The sequence below is a fragment of the Ylistrum balloti genome, unplaced genomic scaffold, assembly GCF_031769215.1.
Source record: "Ylistrum balloti isolate Yb309-2 unplaced genomic scaffold, AGI_CSIRO_Ybal_v1 Utg372444, whole genome shotgun sequence".
Classification (NCBI taxonomy): Eukaryota; Metazoa; Mollusca; class Bivalvia; order Pectinida; family Pectinidae; genus Ylistrum; species Ylistrum balloti.
This window is the reverse complement of record NW_026783100.1, coordinates 122,309-144,196: the sequence shown is the minus strand read 5'-3', so window position 1 is coordinate 144,196 and position 21,888 is coordinate 122,309. Positions and strand designations below refer to the sequence as shown.

The 21,888-nt window shown below is 34.0% G+C and overlaps 1 protein-coding gene across 1 annotated transcript in view; it reads right to left on the bottom strand.

Moving 5' to 3' along the window:
• Positions 1-18,023: 18,023 nt before the first annotated feature.
• LOC132564626 (uncharacterized) overlaps positions 18,024-21,888 on the bottom strand; it is a 33,931-nt gene continuing 30,066 nt past the window's right edge. The window contains exons 45-50 of the mRNA XM_060229272.1: positions 21,509-21,687; positions 21,061-21,237; positions 20,046-20,173; positions 19,397-19,571; positions 18,731-18,892; positions 18,024-18,145 (exon numbers count right to left, since the gene is read on the bottom strand). Coding sequence (XP_060085255.1) covers positions 18,024-18,145; positions 18,731-18,892; positions 19,397-19,571; positions 20,046-20,173; positions 21,061-21,237; positions 21,509-21,687 — 943 coding nt within the window. The remainder of the gene's footprint in view (positions 18,146-18,730; positions 18,893-19,396; positions 19,572-20,045; positions 20,174-21,060; positions 21,238-21,508; positions 21,688-21,888) is intronic.

Below are 21,888 nucleotides of genomic sequence, written 5' to 3'. Positions count from 1 at the left end.
GTTTGAGAAAATCGACCATCTTAAACACAATAGGTATCCTTGTTGAATTATTGTACCTGAATCCGGAGCCACGCTAGTTGTACCGCTACTATAGAGGAAGTACGGTCTCGTGGTTACGTCCTGATCAAATCCGCATGGTTTGTTGGTCTGTCCGGCGTCCATAACCAACATCCAATGGTAGTCCGCCGTACATCCGCCGTGTGCGTCCGTCACCGCAAATTGTCGGACAGTGTCCCTGTAAAATACCCATAGTATAGAGAAAAGTACAGGATATAACCCTCCACTGTTTTATATTGTTAAACTTCACAAGAATCATTACAAACAATTCTTTGTTGCTGACTTGTCTACCTATCAAACCAAATCTTTGTCAAAACCACTTAGTACAATTCTTAGTACTGTCAAATCTGGGTTACAGTCTTATTGTGATACTGTTTACGCAATAAGCAAAATTAATTGCATGTTGATTTTAAAGAGCTCAGAAGGGCTTTGGATCAATCTTCAACACTCTCTTCTACAAGCATTTCATTTACAATAATGTTTGATTTTTCCACTTCGTTCGTCATCATAGCCTATTCTAAACTGACACAACGTCTTTGTTCTCTTGTTATGAGAGTGTTTTCTGAAAATTTGAGACCTCGGATAAAAAATTTCGTAAATTTCCAAAATCTTATAACTTCATAAGAATGTCAAATACATATTATATTCCTGAACTCTGTCACTATAAGTATGAATTGAAACGTGGCATGCAGGTTACATAAAATATTTGAAATACTTCATGGTGTTAGTTACACAGATGGTGCATATGCTTTACCCATTTACACTGCAGTAGAGAGGGGACGATGTTGTCAAATCGGAGTATTTGCTGGCGATGATATTTGATGCCGAAAAGAATGACGTTTTGGTTGAGTCCATAGCTTTGAAAACGACATAAGCCACCTCCTCACCATCATTAAAGAATGCGTATTTCACCTGCAGACAGTAATCAAACAATTAATTAAGCAATTGCTTTATCAACATTTACGCACAAAGGTTAAAACAAAGGATACACAGGGGAAAATATATTTCTTTACAAGTTTAATGCTAGATACAGCAAAGCCAAGCAATAGATTTAACAACATCATACAGCTGTTTCGATCTTGTAGGATCATCAGTGATATCACATGCCGTAAAGGTTGAAACCAAGGAGGCAGGCAAATTGTCAAAACTATATGTAGATATCAATGAGAATGTATGCTTATTAAGTCTAAAATTGAATTAAATTCATTATTTTTCAAGAAAATACCTAGCTGCATTTAATCATTAAGGCCCCATTACCAGAACCACGTGACAATTTCATTTAGACATCACTAATCAAGACATTGATGCATGCACGATCTATATATAGCAGTACCTAGTAATTTCCATGTATATCTTTCTTTTGGTCATATTTTGCAGAATTTGAGTTTGGATTTTGATTATGTTGATATGTACTTGATTTTTTAAGTACCTGTTCAACCAATGTAAAATCGTCCGTCCAGATCTCGGTCAGATTGTCCTTGTAGTGGCTACTTGGAGATGTTGTTAGAGTTTGTGCAGCACTTACACCGTCATTCTCGACTGTAGATCCCTCCCAAGACTCCTGTAGGGATCCAGCACTAGGTGTCACCCCCTGTATCCCTTTAAACACCATGTACCACTCTAGAACAACGAATGCCAGTTTGATAATAACGATCAGGTTAATACATACTGAATTCTGGCACATTTATAGTTGATTGATATAAAAATGTTATTGTTACCGTTTTCCTGGCCATATAAAAAAGAAGGGTTTAATAATTCTACGTTGACGCCATAATGTTTTCGCTGATACTGTATTGTGTAACAATTCAAACTTACCCATAACGGACAATGTCATGGCATCGGCTTGAGCGTAGTTATCTACGTAGAAAAAGCGAAAATATCAGTAATTTAGGGCGATAGCACGAAGGACAAAACAACATTCTAATATTGTCAAGTACAAACTTAATTAAAAATTTTAAAATCATTGAATGATAAACAGTTTAGACTCTCTACCAATTCGTCAGTTATAAAAGAATTCTCCTATGTAAAACACGCCATCTCGAATCACCAATGTAAATACACGTCATTGATATACAGGTAATAAATTGATCTGAAACATCAGTAAATACAGGTGTATATTCAGAGCCAAGGCAATGTTTGAAATGATTTAGAAGCGGAACGGGGTAATTTGAAACACTATGAAGAATTAGTTTATTACCAGTGATTCCAACTTGATATAGTTTCTACTCCACAATCTTACAAGGACTTAAAATGTGACTGAATTGCCCGCAGCTTATCGTGATAACATCATATAAAGTTTTCAGTTGACTTTCTCCTTCACCCCTACTGTTATGCTCATTCTTTGACTCTACTGTATCTAACTCTATATTTACATTGAAAAGTGCTATTCAGTTGTGTGTCTTTTGTTCCGTCTTCTTTAAAATGTACATGTTGAAAATTGAATAATGAAAGCGTGAGCTCAGCGTGGTCGAAGGAAACCGATTTAAAATGTCTAACATCTTAACAAATTAAATTGCCTCTTCCACATTCGTCATAGTTATATTCTTAAGATGTCGTTTATACATATTTAACCTATGTGACCTTGAAACGTCGTCAATTAAAGGTAACCATGTGATCAAACTTGATAGTACTACATCTAAGTATCCTACTGGTCCTATAACCTGACCCAGCGCCACGAAGTTAATGAAAAGATGTTGCTTAATTAAGGTGCTTAGCATCAGTGACGAATCCTAGATGGAAAAAACAGTTCTATGATGCAGTTTAATGCATTCTTGGCTCGACTGTCCTTTGTACATTCTTAAAAATAGGAATTGACGTCACACGACATATGCTGCTCCACGGTGTATGCATAAGTTTTTATATGTTTTTTTTTAATTAGTTGCATGTCAGGTAACTTACTGTCGTTCCAAGTCGCATACGTTGTTCCCGAAGCGTGAAGTAATCTGACGGAACTATACGGATAGTCCCAGCTACAGGATGTAGTGTACGTAGCGTCCGTATCCTTGACAACTAGCCATCCTGTCTCAGTAGTACAGTCTCCGCTAGTCCTCTGGATGATAAAGTTCTTTCCGCTATTTCTATAAATAGTTGTCAACATCGCAGATATATGACTACCTCTTGCATCCACGTGTCTCGTGAACATTTCTATGTTAGTGCATAATTTTAGATATATTCTGACGTCATGATACAGACATGATCAAGACTTCATACATATCGACATCATCACGTGGTAAAGTTGCTAGCACTAATCACTTGCAACGATCAGTTAGAAAAATACAGGTATTGTGAAAAATTTTTATTACGTTTTAAAATACTTTTTTATTTAATTTCATAAGACAATCAGTGTTTGGCGTGTAACAATACTATCACCTCCTTAAGACACATTTTTGTATTTATTTACCTAAAGATTCCACTACTTACGTGAATGATGTTAAGTCAATATGGTTATAATACCTATACTTGTTGGTATTGAATTAAGGTATCAGTGTAGATTTTAAAACGACCTGTCGGAGTATCGACATTAGGAATGATATAGGGAAAGTTCAATTCATCAACATGTGTTGGAATATTCATCAGTAAAAGTTATATTTTGTTCAGTAAATTTTAATGCTACTCGTGTTTCAGTCTAGTATCACAAGGAACTTTCGATTTTTATTATATTTCTTTGTTAAACAAAACTTAGGAGATTTGACACGTGACTTTTGGTTCCGTTACGATATCTGTATAGCTAGAGTCTATGACGTGGTTACTATTCCTGGTGATAAACATAACTTACGAGATTTGACACGTGACTTTTGGTTCCGTTATGATATCTGTATAGCTTGAGTCTATAATGTTGTCACAATCCATCCACGTCGACACGTTCTTCCCCATAGTACTAAATGTGATGTAAGCTTGCTCCACGTCGTTGTCCCAAAGCCCGAGGCGCACCTACAAATATAACGCTGTACAGGGGATGGATGTGATTTGTGCAATGCATACTTTACATACTTCATATTTCATGCTATGATTAGAATATTTAGTGTGCCGAAGGTTTGCTGACCTATGGTTTGAATATCGCCATGGATCATTTTGATTTATGCTTTAAATCAACTCCATGCTGTATTAAATTTCGCATTTTCCAGAAAAATAGTACAAAAGTATACACGGAAACAGCACATTTTTATACAAATATAGAATAGGTTATTGTAGAGCCAAAGAATAATTTAAAAAGCATGATACAGCCGTTTAGTCAATCCAGGACTCATCCGTATGATTTAGGGCCATAAATTTCAAAATCTTAGAAACGAATGCGGAAAAAACTGAAAAAAGAAATATTAAAATGAAGACAGAGAGGTGCACTGATTCAATACACTTTGAAATTTCACATATCTCATTATTTCAAGAACTAATACCCATGAATCTTACGCACATGCAAAATCAAGGTAAACGTGCTGTTAATGTCTGTAGGGGATTATCACGGAAATATTAGCTTATGTTCCAGCTTGTAGAGAGCAGGCAAGCACGGTGAATTATGTGATAAAACGAAATAAACATTAACAGCAGATGCTGATAAAACAACAGATTAAGACATTGAAAATGAAACTACATCAAAACGCCCTCACACCTTCACATCTCTAAATCATCACCCATACAAACACACCCTCCTTTACACACACCCTGTTACACACAGATTAAGGAAGGCAGAAATGCACGTATGTAACAATTCATTTTTCATGCGTTTTCCAATTCGTTCTGTTCGGGTATTTTTGTTTAATAAAGATGTACGATATATATACTAAAATATGTTTAAATCAAACGAATGTTTTAAAACCGTTATAACGTTTGTTCGAAACTGGGTCTATACTGACTTTGAGAAATCTACATTGTTTGCCGAAAACATATATTGTCGTGAGCCCCAATTTCTCGAGGTTATATTAGATATGTCTATATAAACTAATGTGAATGAAGTAACCCTGGCGTTCATATTTAGTGTTCCTAGATCATACCATATATGGCCAGGGTGCAATTTTACGTTAACGAATTACAAAAGTCAATAAACATGTTGAAAGAACCTGTTGGAACCACGCATATAGATTAACAACATGCACAGAAAAATAACGTCACTTAGATGGATAAAAACCAAAGACTAAAACCACGTTTTACATGCTTTAACAAGAAACCTCTAGAGCGTATCGACAGTCAGCAGACCGGACCGTCCAAATTCTTAAAAGCGATTAAGAATACACGTACAAAAAATAACACCATTTTTGACAGCTTTGGTCATGTGACAACCCAGGCTTGCCAGGAAAATCACACTTGGTTTCGTTTTGAAGACGTGTGGAATTCCTGCTTTTGTATTCTATATATACAACAGGAAAAAATCTTAGACGCGGTGTTTCAAACCATTCATTTCAAATTACGCCACTTTAAGAATACTAACGGAATCAGACAGCAAAGTAATGTCGGATATTACATTTTGTAAATTGTGACAATCAAATTCGGTTTCCACACTCGTTCAACTAATTGTTTTTAACTATGTTTAGATGATATCATTGTGTATCATGAGAAAGGTAACGTATATTAAACGTATGTAAAACAGATTCACTACACGAAAACCCAATAACTTCAAAATCTCCCCATATTTCAGCTTTATTTTTCTTTTTTAATTTTTGCGAAAATATTGCTTCGTAGCTGGTTATTTTAAATGTGAATACCTTTCGATAGGTTGCTTTTATAGGTTGTATTGAATTTTAAGTGAATCAGCACCGTGTATGCTAATGACGCTACACCAACATAGACGATTTCATGAGACCAATATGAGAAAAATACGTAAGGAGGACGGTGGGCGAGAGTCTGTCTCAAAAGTGGACATTTAAAACGTTACTATGTCCAAATTGTACAACATATTTAAATGAGTTATTTGAATATGCAAATTGGATTTTACTCTATATTTCCGGTCTACGCTTGATCAAAGACTACATATTTTAAAAAAAAGTAATACACAAGGACTAGAAAGGTTTGTTTTTAAATTTGCGAGTGAAAAGAACAGTAGATGTGAGCTTTTGTAACGATTATACATAATTCATGGAAAATGTAAATGCGCACTGAAAGCGTCATCTTACACTGTAATACAGGTTATCTTAAAGAAAAAAACACAATAAATACAAACTTCGCTTTCCCACTAAGAGGTCACACTTGTGTAATGTATACTGTGTGTGTGTGTGTGTGTGTGTATGTGTGTGTGTGAGGGTGTGTGTGGTGTGTGTGTGTGTGTGTGTGTGTGTGTGTGTGTGGTAGGTGTATGTGTGTGAGGGTGTGTGTGTGGTAGGTGTGTGTTGTAGGTGTGTGTGTTAGGTGTATGTGTGTGTGTGTGGTAGGTGTATGTGTGTGTGTGTGTGTGTGTGTGTGTGTGTGTGTGTGTGTGTGTGTGTGTGTGTGTGTGTGTGTGTTAAGATATTTAAAGGTCATGTCGTGTCTTCGGTTCCATATAGTGTTTACTTACTGCTGATATAGTTCTAGTCGTGCCCCAGTCGTCCAGAATTGTTGATCTATATTTGGTACCAGTAGAATACAGATCATTCATTACTGTCACAGACGTCTCAGAAGATCCGCCGGCTGTAGTTAGGAAGTCAGCAGCACTGCTAAACCCAGACATCGAATCATATTTGTGGACCTTATACACCAGCCGCCACGCTGAACAAAAAGCAAAGATACCGTCCATCTCTAGGATACCATTTACGATGTTTGAATATATGCCTGACAAATTTATTTATTCTAGGTCTGCTCATCAATTCTACTAGGTGTCACATCTTGTCAAATTCTTTATACTTGTGTCGATCTAGGACGAGTAGAGAGAATATGTTCTAGGTATTATCGATGATATATAAAATACTAACCTTCGAATTCAATTAAGTATCAGGAATCTGATATAAGCATTTTTTAACAACTGTTGCCTTAAGGAATTAAAGCATTTGAAGCTTATAATGTGGACCGTTAAGATAAATGTCGATATCACGTTTTTGCGATAGTATACCATAACTAAGCTAATGTTTAATCTCCCGTATCCCTCAGCACAACAAGGTTGTAAAAGTGAACAGTCCATTACGTGGACGTTAACACAGTCAGAAATCTTTTGATTATATTAATGTAGGGATGGCAGAGAATGTATTTACAAACATTGATACATACATTAAACAGATTATAACAACTCTTTGGTTGTTGATTCAGGATACAGATTCTTGTTTACGAATTAAATTTATTGTTTTTTTTTGTATATACGTACGTCCCCGTAGCATGTCTAGTTGCTGACCTGTTGAGAAATAAAATAAAACAAAAATAGAACAAAAAGTATTCTTAATTCTCTCAATGGACAAGAACATAAAAATAGATATATTAAAAGTTTTAACGGTAGCTGAACTGCGTGTCATCTAGCAAAAACGAGATAAGGGAGATTCAAGATTACACGATAGACTTGCTAATTACTGCCTATTGACAACAGAATCATTTGAGGGTAAACGTTTTCGGTTCGTTCTATTTGTAAACAGTGTTACTCAGCCGAGATGGTTCAAGCTTTATATCGGCTATAAATAGTACATTGTTACATTGGTACGGTTTAAACATTACAAGATAGTTGCTTAAAACATGATTTTATTCCTAATTGACAGAACCTTTGACAAGTTCTTGGTCTACCCTTCATTGAATGATACCGATTAAAAAAGCTTAAAGAAATCTGGTAATACTGGCATATTAGTCATATAGAGACTTTTCTAATTATAAAGAAACATTCTGTGATGATTAATAATGAAATATTTTTAATGCTGGAAGGCTTGTACGAAAGACACACAAGTGAATTATACCTGTCATAACAACTAAAGAAGCTATGGATTAAACTGCACCATACATCTGTTCGTCATCCTTTTCTTTGTGATGCTAGGGGACACAATTAACTAAAATACCTAGGAAAGATCTGTGATTATTTGTGGTCGTCGATAGCAGCTGTAACACTGATCAGGTCTAAGATACGGTTTAAAACCTGTGAAACAGATCGTAATTCTCGACTCTAAGATCCCGTACTGACATTTTCAGGATCGTTCAGTATTAAATGTCTGCGTGTGATGTAGTACAGAACTGGTTTTCGATAAGCTAATATCAATTACAAAGGACTCGGAATATCGATAGCTGTACACAGGTTAGTGGGGGTATATCAGTATTAGTTTTAATATGCTGAACAGATGCCAAATAAGTATAGTTCATATTGTTGGAAGAACGCTGGTCCTTATAAACCCGTTTGAAAAGTTACCTCATGGCTCATTAGTTCGAGCTCCTGGTATTCTTGAGACGTTACAGAAAACATGGTTGGCACGTTCTTATATCCTCTACAGAGAACAGTACAATTACTATTGTTTTACGTAGACCTCACGGAATAATATGTTTGTATTTATCTCTGTTGGTATTTCAATACTATCAAATTAAACAATGAACTCATCATTCGGGTAACGTAATCCTTAAAAAGACAGTCGTACTACTCAAACACATATATCTGATCTACCAGGTCGTGATTTATATTTTTCATGTTGATATATAGATTAATCCTTAAATACAACATAGCATGATTGGTTTTAATGAGAAAAAATGATTTATACATAGTTATATAAACCTGGAATATATTGCATTGATATTTTTCAGATCAGAATTTGGGAATATTAATATTGTTAATATATATAGTGTTGTTCGTTAATAATCCAGTTTGACCATTGTCCGACTTGTACCAAAGGACACAGAAATTAAATCATTATGTTATTATTATTCACGTGTCTTTTCAGTAATGATATATTTACGGCATATATCTTTATTATGTTTACGGTTTATGTAATCATGTTTACGGTTAATATCATCATGTTTACAGTTTATGTAATCATGTTTACGGTTAATATCATCATGTTTACGGTTTATGTAATTATGTTTACGGTTAATATCATCATGTTTACGGTTTATGTAATCATGTTTGCGCTTAATATCATCATGTTTACGGTTTATGTAATTATGTTTACGCTTAATATCATAGCGTTTACCGTATACATTATCATGTTTGCGATATACATTGTCATGTGTCTATGCTAAGTTAAAAAAGAATGATTGGTATAATACATCGGTTGTAATATCATTTCGATATTTGAACACACTAACTTAATCAATGTATCTGACCCATTGATGTGAATATAACTATCATATACAATTGATTGACGTATTGTTACAACCCCCCCCCCTCCCGTCCTGTTTATTATGTATTCATTTTTTCATTTAAACAATTTTTCATTTTTACAGTGTCTAATTCTATATAACTATATAATTCAATGCCTTCTATGTCCTGTTCATTGAGGCTAATTTGATCGAATCTCTTGTTTTTCCTTTTGCCGATGATCTTTGTGTAAAATAATCCGGACGTGTGAAAAGTTCATCGAAGGATACATCGTATATAATTGAATTTGTAGATATTCTTCATTTAAGTTGATCAAATTACTACTCTAAGAGTTGGACTACTTGACCGAAATCTATCTCAACTTGTGCTACACATAGTCATCTATCTTGTGTTGAATGTTCATTGTTTACGACACATGATATATGAACAGAGATAGGATAAAAACATTAATCAATGTTACCGAAGTTTTAATGGACCCAAATACAAGTTTCTGATTTCGTAACTGTGTATCAGATTTCAATCAGAATTTGATTGGAAAATCACAATAAGCTAATTACATTTAAAATACGTAATCTTAAAACCTTCGTCTAATAAAACACAAAATCTTAGTCATTAGTGAAATCTCAAATCTAAAATGCCAAACGAACACAATTAAATACTTCGATAAGAATCGCTCCTGTTAGCATATGAAGTTACTCCGTGTTTCAGAATTAATTTTGTGCAGGAAAGAAAGTAATATATTTTAGAGATACTTATTTGTAACTATTTTGTAACGTTGTTTATCGTCGCAGGCGTAAATAGGCTTTATCTCTACATATAAAATATATTTATAGAAATAAATTATAATATTTTTATTTTATATCGTCTTATGTATATGTCAGAATATGCATCGATATCGAAGGCAACACGAGTTACCTCCCTTAAGTATTCAGTAGAGCAAGATTTTTAAAATTAGTGGACAGATAACTGATATTATATATGTTATTACACACTCATATTACGCTTATATTATCCTCTCAGCTTTAACAGTTGACCTTGACAACTAGGGTTTAAACACGTTTATTGACAACCAGATGTAAACACACGTAATGTTTTGCTAAACACACTAACTGAACATCTAAAATTTACGCCAGTTTGCAAAAAACATTTAACTAACTTTTAAATTAAAAATTAAAAACTACCATGCTATCAGTTTCGACAAACATGATTACGCCATGAATACATTTTCTTACCAGCAAAGTTAACTGACCGGACGCCGCGATTGGTCAATATTGATGACAAAAAAACAACATGAAATTAAACATTAATTCCACCCCCGCCCCCATTTGTACACGTTTCTCTGTGTCTCACGAAAGACTTAATGCCATCATCTTTATTGAATTGTGGGCCTAGTACGCCTCCACATCTAGATTTTCACACTTCTATTGATCAGTTTCACTCTCGTTCTTCGTCGTCTCCAAAGTTTCGACATTTCAGCCCATCGCATCACTGACGGACCAAAAAAGATGAAACAGATGTATGATGCAGTTTGACCTATTCCTTATTTGACTGCTCTATCTAATTCTGAATATGTATGGAAAGGTGACATTCATATGCATATTTCGTATATGTGATTAAAGAGACCTTCATAATACCATACAGAGATATTACAACAGTTATTGTTAGGAAATATATATATGATCCTGAAAGACGCAAGAGTCGTGTCGCGGAATCCTACAATTGGAATTTAAAAACAGAGTAGAACGTAGAAAACACTAGTTGAGAGGTAGTGGGTGTGTGTTGTGTGGGGGAGGGGAGGGGTAAGGGGTAGAGGAGAGTAACTTATTTCAAATACTGTGAAAGGGTTCTTTATAATGTTCTTGAATTTCAATGTTATCCCCACGTAGAAGACGATGAAATCAAAACCCTCAGTGAATTTCTTCCCATAAAGTCATGTCATCAAGAATAACTTTGTCAGATTTATGTTCAGCCAAGTAGATATTTAAACTTAATGCGGGCTTCACGAGATTACTATTATTATTATTATCTAATTTTTTTTTTTTTTTTTTTGCAAATTTTCTATCATGAACATTTTCATTCTCGTCTTAATATGAAAAAAAAGATTACAATGAAATTAAGTTCGATGCAAACCGCAATTCTAATGAATTGGGAAATTGTATGAACGTAGCCTCGAAATAATTATTTCAGTCCGCTGTATTATAGGTTAAAGTAATCTAAAAGACAATTAGTCTAGGGCACTATATATATAAGATATGGAACTTAAAGTTTAAATCGATTAAAAATTCAAAAGGAAAATGAAATAAGGTAGGTATACACAACATAATATACTTGGTTAGGTGTGTAAAGTAATATCTTAGGAGGAAACCCACAAATACAATAAAAATCATCATTCATCGGTCTGTTTAGTATTTCCATTTAGTGTGATACGCTATTTTTCGTTAAATCTCTTAGTATTACATTAAGTGTGTGGGATCGATAATGTATTGACTTCGGGTTGATATTTTATGATAAAATACAATAATTTAAAGAATCGATGTTTTCTTCGTGTTTTATAACCGGTTTTGATTGACCTTGCCGGCAATCTGGCAACCGACCATTCTGTTGGCGTTTTTCCTAACTGAGAAATTCCACGAGAACGAAACGAATTTATTGATGATGAATCCATGCGTTCTTTCAAAATATTGTCAAACATTCATGCGGAATGTGTTATTTTTTTTGTTTTTTGTTTTTGTTTTTTGTTTCTAAGTCTGTTTTGGCCAGTCGCAGGAATAATACGATATACATTGTGCATTCTTTTGAAATTTCGAATCAAACTTATTATTTTTCAGAAAAACAATTCCGAAAAATTTCATCTTTTACAGACATTACATCGTTCCTATTAGCCCGGACACAAGCGCACGAGAAGTTTTACCACGGAAGTAAAACGGAGTTCCCCGGGGAAAAGCCTCGTGGCTCAATACTTTTTCACGTCGCTTGGGGAATAAACACTGAAAGCTTAAGTGAAAGGCGAAGGAGTTACCACTGTGTCATCCCTTCACCTGTTTTTGTTAGACTTTCGATGTGCTACAGCTGACACTACCAGTAGTTTAAGTAAAGGGGCACAGTATTACTATTGACCGACAAATAATCTACAGAGGGTAGCCGATTGATATCTTAAATCATGAAAATTAATAGAATTAGGAGTTTTTCCTTATCTATAGGTGGATATTGGTGTCACAAACTTTTATTTTCCTCGGTCATAACCTAATATTTAGGGCCCCTTGTATCAATGAAGAGTTATAGAAGGGCGATAACAATCTATGGTTTCGTTGTTAGGTGATGAAAAATGGTAATTATTTGTGTCTTTTTAACAACATCTTTAACATAGCAATGTAAGTTTTCCTTAGGGAGTTATACTTTAAAACTGTTTTCCACGCCATAAATGTTATATATGAATAATAATATTTGAACTTTGCTAAACTAATTTGAATATTTCATATGTGTCCTTTTTTATCGCATGTTATGACGGATGAAGATAAATCGATCACTGCATTACACGAGCATTTTTTGTTTTGTTTTCTATTGTAACGCTCAAATGTTTACGCTTATCTAAGTTCTTAATCTACAGCACAGTATCAAGGTCTTTCGATCTGATTCAAATGTTTACCACGGGTTTTGAATATTTTTTATGATAATAGCAAAACATAAAAGTCTTAAAAAGTGGATGCTGTCTGAAAACTTTTTCCACAGTAAGAATAACAGTTTCTGTGATTTTAATGTATAAATACATATTGAGTAATTGATAATACATACCGTACATCTCTCTACAGGTTAAAGTAAAGGTAAGTAAAATCCCCAGTATACACTTCCCCGTGTAAGCCATAGTAAACATCGTCGTCTCACATCACGAAGTTAGTGGAAATTGATATAAGAAATCACTAGACGGTTTACTAAACCAACACAATTCGATGCGGGGATGATTAAATTACTTTAAAGTTTGAACTGAATACAATTGTGTTTGGATCTTTTATTTAAATATGTCTTTAATGTTTAATTATTTGATTGGTGTGATAACTGCAGCCGGTCTTCTTTACAAAGGAATGGTAATTAAACAGACAAACAAACTAGAATAGAGATTCTTCTTTGTTAAGCGCTATATAGGACATCTAGTGCAGTTCAGTAGGGAACGGGCGTTATCGGGAAACCTTTTGATGGTGATCGTTATATTCGTTCCTAAATATAGAACTGCTAGATCTTGGTGTTGCCGTAATCCATATTGAAACATGTATATAGCAGTCTTCACCTATAAACTAAGACTAGTAGAACTATTCAGTACGTTTCTTACCCAGGACATTCACACACTGCCATAAAGCTGATTTAAAAGGCATCTGATAACATTTAAGATAACACGACACTCTAAACATACGATTGCACCTGTGGGTTACGTTCAGAATCATAAGTCGGTGGAAACAGGGAAAACTCACTAGGAACAGGAAAAATTCCTTCAAGGTCAATTTAGCTGTTCATACCCATTGCTCTGCCAAAATGGTTGTACTAAGTGTATATGATGTTATTGTAAATGTCGTATACGTGTTATTGTTAAATTTGGTGAACTATTTTTATGGTCAATGTGATACAACTTACTTTCTGTACCATTATATCTATAAAAAGTGTCACTTTTACGTTTGAATATTGCGTTGTGCAATTGTTCAATATTGATAGAGTATTAGTGTTGCTGCTAATTTAAGTATCTAAATCGTCAATGAAGAAATATTGGCTAATCATACTTAAGTAATACATTTATGTAGATTGTTGATTATTAATGATAAGGATACGGACCTCCCGCATTTATATTGGATTGCTAAACTTCACAAGAATCCAATGTTTTATTGCTAACTTCTCTAACTGTTCAACCAATCCTTTTCATAATGTTCAATCCACACTTAAGTATGTCATTGTGTCTGCTGATAAGGCGTCCAATAACTTGACCACTGTCTGCAGAAATTATTACATTTACAGCATACAAAAAGAAATAAACATGCTTGATAACGAAAGAAACACCACCTGTTCATTTTTCAATCTTTCCAATTAAAAAATACTTGCTAATCTTGCTTCTGTATTAAAATCCTTAATGTTGCCTATAAATGATAGAATACGGACCTCCCCCTTTTATATTGGATTCCTAAACATCACAAGAATACATATCAGCTTCGTTTAATTGCTGGCTTGTCTAGCTATTCAAACGTTCAATCAACATAAGAAATATACGCAGGACACAGGACTACAAAATATTGCTGAGTTTCTGATTGACAATTAACATCTTTTTCATTTTTTTGTGGTAAGATCTTTTTCATTTTTTTGTGGTAAGATCTTTCAACAGACTAATATGGAATTTAAATTGTCCCTCTGTTGGCTTGTTGTTTTTGTTTCCATATGAGGGTGAATCTATCGAAGGCTTATCAAAACATTACAAAGACCTTTCGCAGATCTAAGGCCAGGTTTTAAATGAAGAAATAAATAATACTTAACTGAAATGAATGCATAGGATTATTACCACACAATGTTCTTTTCACTTTAATCTTATTATCATCTGGCCACACTTTTATCCACATTGACGTACATATAATTAAAGTACCGCCTAAATGTCTTTTCGGTTTCATTACCACTTCACCATCTCGTAATACACGCTTCACGGTGATCATTTGTTTGTTGAATGTGACAGCTGAGTCGTTGTACAAAGATTTACAAAAGCGACACAAGTGAATAGAACATTTAAATATAACTTTAGAGTTAGATACAATAGAGTCAAACAGAATAAGACTGTTTGGTCCATCTAGGACTCATCAACGTCAAGGTAAGTCTCTAAATATTTAAGCTTAGAAGTGGACTGGTAAAATCTAAAGTTACCGACAGAAGAGCCAAAATCTAGATGGGAGATTATACAAACCATATAATTCAATAAACTGCTTAACTTCCCTAGGTTTGATAATTTGTTGAACAACGTCAGGTTCATGAGTATATTCTGAACCTTGCTACTATACATATCTTTAAGATGTTGTGAAACACAGACATCAATGATAAGAAAATGATTATCAATTATGAAAAAAAGTGTTTAATCCATAAGAATATTGAAAATGTCGGATTATAAAAAACGAAGAAGTATGAAACCAGATAAGATTCGATTCTTTAGTCGCCATATTTTGAGTACTTGTTGACGGTTCCTCTCCACTGCGGCTATAAACTCTCCTATTTCAGTATTCGTGGATTTCTCACTGAAACAGCAATCACAGGGTTTTGTGTTTACATCCACAGTTTTGTCATAAAACAGAGAATATTACATATTCTTCTAAATCCACCCTAAGACGCGGATCATGTTGAAGAATAGCTTATGCTAAATATATACTCAACAAAAATCAGCTTTATTGTTATAAGCCAGAACTATTAGCATAATCTTATAACCAAACAAAACCAAAGTAATCAAATCTTGTAATTATCTGATCACTGTTGAATAGCAAAAATAGTTTATGTGGTTTTAATTGAAGTGAAACTGGACGGGGTCGATTGTTTATTCAGAAGATATATGACATCAGCCTGTCTGTGATTACATACAGGCCGGTGACTGAACCAATATATGTACGCTAAAGAGTTTTCCTGCAGCCATCTTTATTTCAATTCACATGCTTAAAACATAATTTACAGTTGAGTTTCATAAAGTCGGACTGTTAAATTCCAGTAACGACAATGAACAACACATCTATAAAAACTATAAATATACATTTATAAACATGTCCACATTTATTTATCGACCTTGCAAACAAGACCGACATGACTTGTCTGCAAATCAAACTTGATGCACTCAACATTATGTACATAATTACTCCATATAAAAATTCGAGATCTGAATCACATATAAATGAATACAAACATAACCTATCTAAATGTATATCAGTGATAGCTGATCAAGGTTCATAAGTAACTGATCTATATTCACTCTATCTACAAGTCAGTTATGTCCCTACAAAACAGGACGAGACTATGGTTCCTCATGCACTGTCATGACCTATGACATTTTGTCCCATTTAAGTAGCTTGCGGCAGACCTCTCGAATGGTGTTCGGAGAGGCAGTCACCAACTACTAAAAGATGTTCCAACCTTAAAATACCAATACACATTACAAAAATATTAGGTGTCCATTAAACTGGATACATTAGCACAATGTTTGATAAGGACACAAAAAATTAACAACTATACATTTCAATCAACAATGGTAATTATCAGTAACATCAAGGATTTCACAAAAGATGTACGGCAATATATAAATACATTTAAATCTTTCATGTCTTTAGATAAAACTTGTCTAATAACAATACATGTAAACATCAAATATGTCGTTACATAAAACCCACCAGTATACCTAATGCATACCAACACAATTAAGTCTCTATACAACCTGTGTTCTGACTATATGAATTACAAAGGTTTTATAATAACAATACATACTATCTGTCCTTGAATAAAATACGGGATGAGACATCTTTAATTCAGTACATACATGAACATGCTATGTACTGGATTTATAAATAACATCTTGGTAATATATGTAACACCTGTATTTAACCAACACCTGTCTGTAGATGACATCTGTCTATATATAACACTTGTCTGAAGATAACATCTGTCTATATATAAAACACCTGTCTGTAGATAACATCTATCTATATATAACACCTGTCTGTAGATAACACCTGTCTATATATAACACATGTCTATAGATAAAATCTGTCTATATATAACACCTGTCTGTAGATAACACCTGTCTGTAGATAACATCTCTCTGTAGATAACATAGGTCTATATTTAACACCTGTTTATAGATAACACCTGTCTGTAGAAAACATGTCTGTAGATAACACCTGTCTATGGATAACATCTGTCTGTAGATATCACCTATCTATAGATAACACCTTTCTGTAGATAACATCTGTCTGTAGATATCACCTATCTATAGATAACACCTTTCTGTAGATAACATCTGTCTGTAGATATCACCTATCTATAGATAACACCTTTCTGTAGATAACATATGTCTATATTTAACACCTGTCTATAGATAACATCTGTCTGTAGATAACACCTGTAGATAACACTGTAGATAACACTTGTCTAAAATAACACCTGTCTATAGATAAAATCTGTCTATATATATCACATTTCTAAAGATAACACCTGTCTATAGATAACACCTGTCTGTAGATAACACCTGTCTATAGATAAAATCTGTCTATTTATATCACATGTCTAAAGATAACACCTGTCTATAGATAACATCTGTCTGTAGATAACACCTATCTATAGATAACACCTGTCTACAGATAACACCTGCCTGTAGATAACACCTTTCTGTAGATAACACCTATCTCTAGATAACACCTGTCTATAGATAACACCTGTCTATATATAACACCTGTCTAAAGATAACACCTGTCTGTAGATAACACCTATCTCTAGATAACACCTATCTATAGATAACACCGGTCTATAGATACACCTGTCTATAGATAACACCTGCCTATAGAAACACCTGTCTAAAGATAACAACACAGTATAATAGCATTTAGTGCTACATCCACCCCATGTACAAGGGCAGTTCTTTGGAAAGTGATTTGACACATCTTAGGCTCAATATTATTGACGTGTTGAAGATTCTTGTAATAGGATGTGTGGCATACTTGTATCAGGAAGACATTCCGATAAAAAAAGAATTAAGATCCAAGTATCACAATAAGAAAACTTCTCGATATTATTATTATTCATAATAATATTCAATCTCTGCATCACAGAATACGGTGTTACACAGCACCATACATGCAAAGATAAACGTCACACAGACAGGTACCATACTGCAACTGATTGCCGTCAGGAACCAAGCTGTAACATAACAACGATATCAATGTAATGATATATACAGAATCCACGACATTAACCAAAATAGAAAGTAGTTTATCTGGTGTTTGGTGTTTAAGAGAACATTTATTGACGTCACGTTATCATGCATGACATCAAGAACCTGCCAAACTTTCTAACGATCAAGATCTTTGAACAAATACATAAATCTTTAATTCAGTTGCTTATACATTGAAAAAGAACTAATATCCTGTTTCTACATGATTTCTTATCTTTAAAAAAATCAAATTTGAAATTTCTATAAAACTGACGTACTGAAAATCGATAAGACAACTTTTGAAAAGGTAAGCACAAGCAATGGTTTTAAAATGTACTAACGTATTGTCACACACATTTGAACTTCGTAAACTTGAACTCTTAACTCATAGACCCTGTATAATTTGAAGTGTTTAGTCGGTTTCAGAGAAACTTGACACCTACTATTCAAACTTACTTCAATCAAATACTCGGATAACTCGAAGTTTTCTCATGGTCCAGCTGACTTCGACATAACTAGGTTCGACTATAACTGGTAACTAAAACAGGAATATTGAATAGTTGTAAACTTACTTGGCGGTACATAGGTTTCGACATCTTTCACGTCCAACATAAAGATTTCCAGAAACTGTGTGGAGATTCCGTGGTCATCCGAACAACAGAAATACACCTTGTAGTAGTCACTGATATCTTTGTAGCTAAACACCGGATTCTCAACTGTATATAATCTATAGGCTGTATGGAAAGAATATAGAAATTAGAACAAAGGTATTCACAACGTAACGAAATCCATATAAGTATCCATCAGATTGTCTACACGCGATCTCTAACTCTTTACCATTTTGTTACATTTTCATTATTTTGAATAAGCAATATTCGAGAAAAAAAAAGATTTCAAACTGAACATAATGATGTAAATGGTTTTGAATAAATAATTTACACAACTATGAAATATAACTCACTGTTTATTAGTTGTGTGCCACGATTGAGTAACTAACATTAATATGTAATGTTTTTAATGAGTTATTTGGAATAATATTTGCAGATACGAACAATATCTCCACAGTCATACAGATTCTCCTTGTATGATTCAAATGAAAGATGAGTAACGTTTGTTTTTGCGTTTTTTTTTATAAAGAATACATATTGATATCATGTTGCTAAATAAAACGTCTTTTTGGGAACATAATGAATTCGCATTTAATAAATTGTAGAAATATATTGTTAAATCGGACGTACTATTGTTAATGAACTTTAGTTGGAAGTTGAGTGACCCCGGAATGACCTCTGTGAGGGTACAGCATACAGAGTCATTCTCTGACTGATCGACAGCGTCAATCTCAAATATCAACCTTTCCTCGGCCAAGTCCTCGCTCACTTCTACACTGTCAGGCAGATTGATGAAAATTGGGGGCTGCAAAGAATAACAACATTTCTAAATTTTGGTAAATTGTTGACAATTATCATCATTAAGGCAATATTTTGCAGCTTCTCCTGAGTAGCATTTGTTTCCCTGTTTGCAGTCTTTTTATGGGGAAGTCTCTTAATAATTGATATTAATAATCAAATGAAATGTGGTACGTAAATGAACTAATCATGTACATAAACAAACTTAGGATGAATACATGAATTAAAAACACATAAACGTAATAATTATCAATTGATATCCAGTATAAGTTATACGGTGTATGGTATTTGTATCCATAAGTATGAATATTTCTATATATTACTCTACACACACACACAAAAAAGAATTATACATGCAATTTAAAGCGCAAAAACGTAATTTTGAAAATCAAATGGTATGGTATATGTAGCATAAATATCACACACATGTAGAAAGCATTATCTACACAGAGACAAAATAAAGGTATTGTTATATTTATACCGCATTGTATGTCATTATGGTGAGAGTGGTCGTGGCGGTGTTCTGGCAGTCGTCGTGCGAGTTCAGTACCAGTTCAAATACAGAGTACGTACTGGGCAAGATATTGGTGGTCTGGATATGGATGTTTCCTGTCAAAAGAATGCACATCTGATTCAGTATTCAGAGAATGATATCAAATTCAATGCTCATAAAGACAATTAGGTACAGGTGTCATATATATTGGATGAAATCAGATCTCTCTCCAATTTCTAAGGAAATATTCAATAGTCACATGAAGATAAAGTTGAAACATGTTGTGTGGAATATACAATGGAAAATGTGAAATACTTGTTATAATTTGATTTAATGATTTGATGGATTCAATGATGAGGGTATAAAACGGGTTTAATGTTCTATGTTGAGCCATGTCTGATATTCAGGAGTCTTTCAATGCACGGGAGACAACTCTGTCTGTAAACCAGATCAATCATGGATGGTACTTATAATGGGTTTGATCTTGTATTCATGTTAATATCAACTCTGCAGTAATTCTGTGTTACTCGTCATATTTCATAGTTTTCTTTCGTAACAGTTACGTTATTACACCCATATCATGTAGAAATTCCCATTCATTAAACGCAATGTTCGATCACAACATTATTTCGCAAGCATCATTTTTTGTATCAAAACCGGTGTTGGTCATTACGATCAAATTCCTTAAAACAATTCTTGTCTTTAAAGAATTTTCTGCTTTCTTAGATTCAGAAAATCAACCGATGTAAATATCAATAAGATATACTCAATTTCAAAATACATTTCTTACCTGTATGTTTCCACTGTTTTAGCATACTTTCATTATTAAGATAAAAAAGGTATTTTAATTAATTTTTTTCAGTATTGTTAACACTATTCTAGTCGTAGATACAAACAATATTTTTAAAAATATTGACTGTATATCTAATATTCTGATTAATTATTAGACTAAGTTTGATTCTCTCAACTTATACTTCATATCATGAAATGAGTCATCATTTACCAGGAAAAGTGGTATTCAGTTCGAACAATCCTGTTGTATCAACGAAGGTGTGTATGAGAAGGTCGAAATCTCCGATATCGTCGTCTGTTATGTGATAATTAATACAACTCCCACCTAAAGGAGTGTTATCAGGCACCAAGGCATCGTAATAGGTCTGGTTCACATAAGGAACTGTATCTGAGAACGAAACATAGAACACAATCAACATTCATAGTCTAGTTATCATAGGGAACTGAATCGCAGGAAAAAATAAATATACTTTTGAGTTCAGATAATTTATCTGTTTGATCATGTTAGATAAATCGATATTTCACAAAATCTCCCTGTGGTCAAAACCCCTCTACAGCTATACCAACCCCTTACTATCTTTCATTTTCTCAGCATTTTAAAACATTTTTCTACTGTTAATGAATTAAGACGTTATGTCTAAACACAACTCCGTACTTACTGGGTGCTGTGAAGAACCGTATGGCGTATGCTATATCTGATAGCTTGGTCCCTAACGTTGTCCATCGGTACTTGTCCCCTACATCCAGGTTCGCTGGAAGTGGCGCTACCCAGGTCTGGTTGGGACAGCCCTCGCAGCAGCACTCTGCGTACTTGATAATGTTTTCACCGGGAGTATACCTGCATCATCAATTATAATAAAAATGTGTTAGTAGGTGTAGATGCCTCTATACTTTGGCAGACATGAACGTGGGGTCACCAGCCTGACCAGGAAGGTTTTCCACAGGTAAAATATGAATTTAAGAAGATCCCTAACTTCTGTTTAAAAACAACTAGAGCAGATTCACTTATACAGGCCTTTTATTAACATATAAACCAACT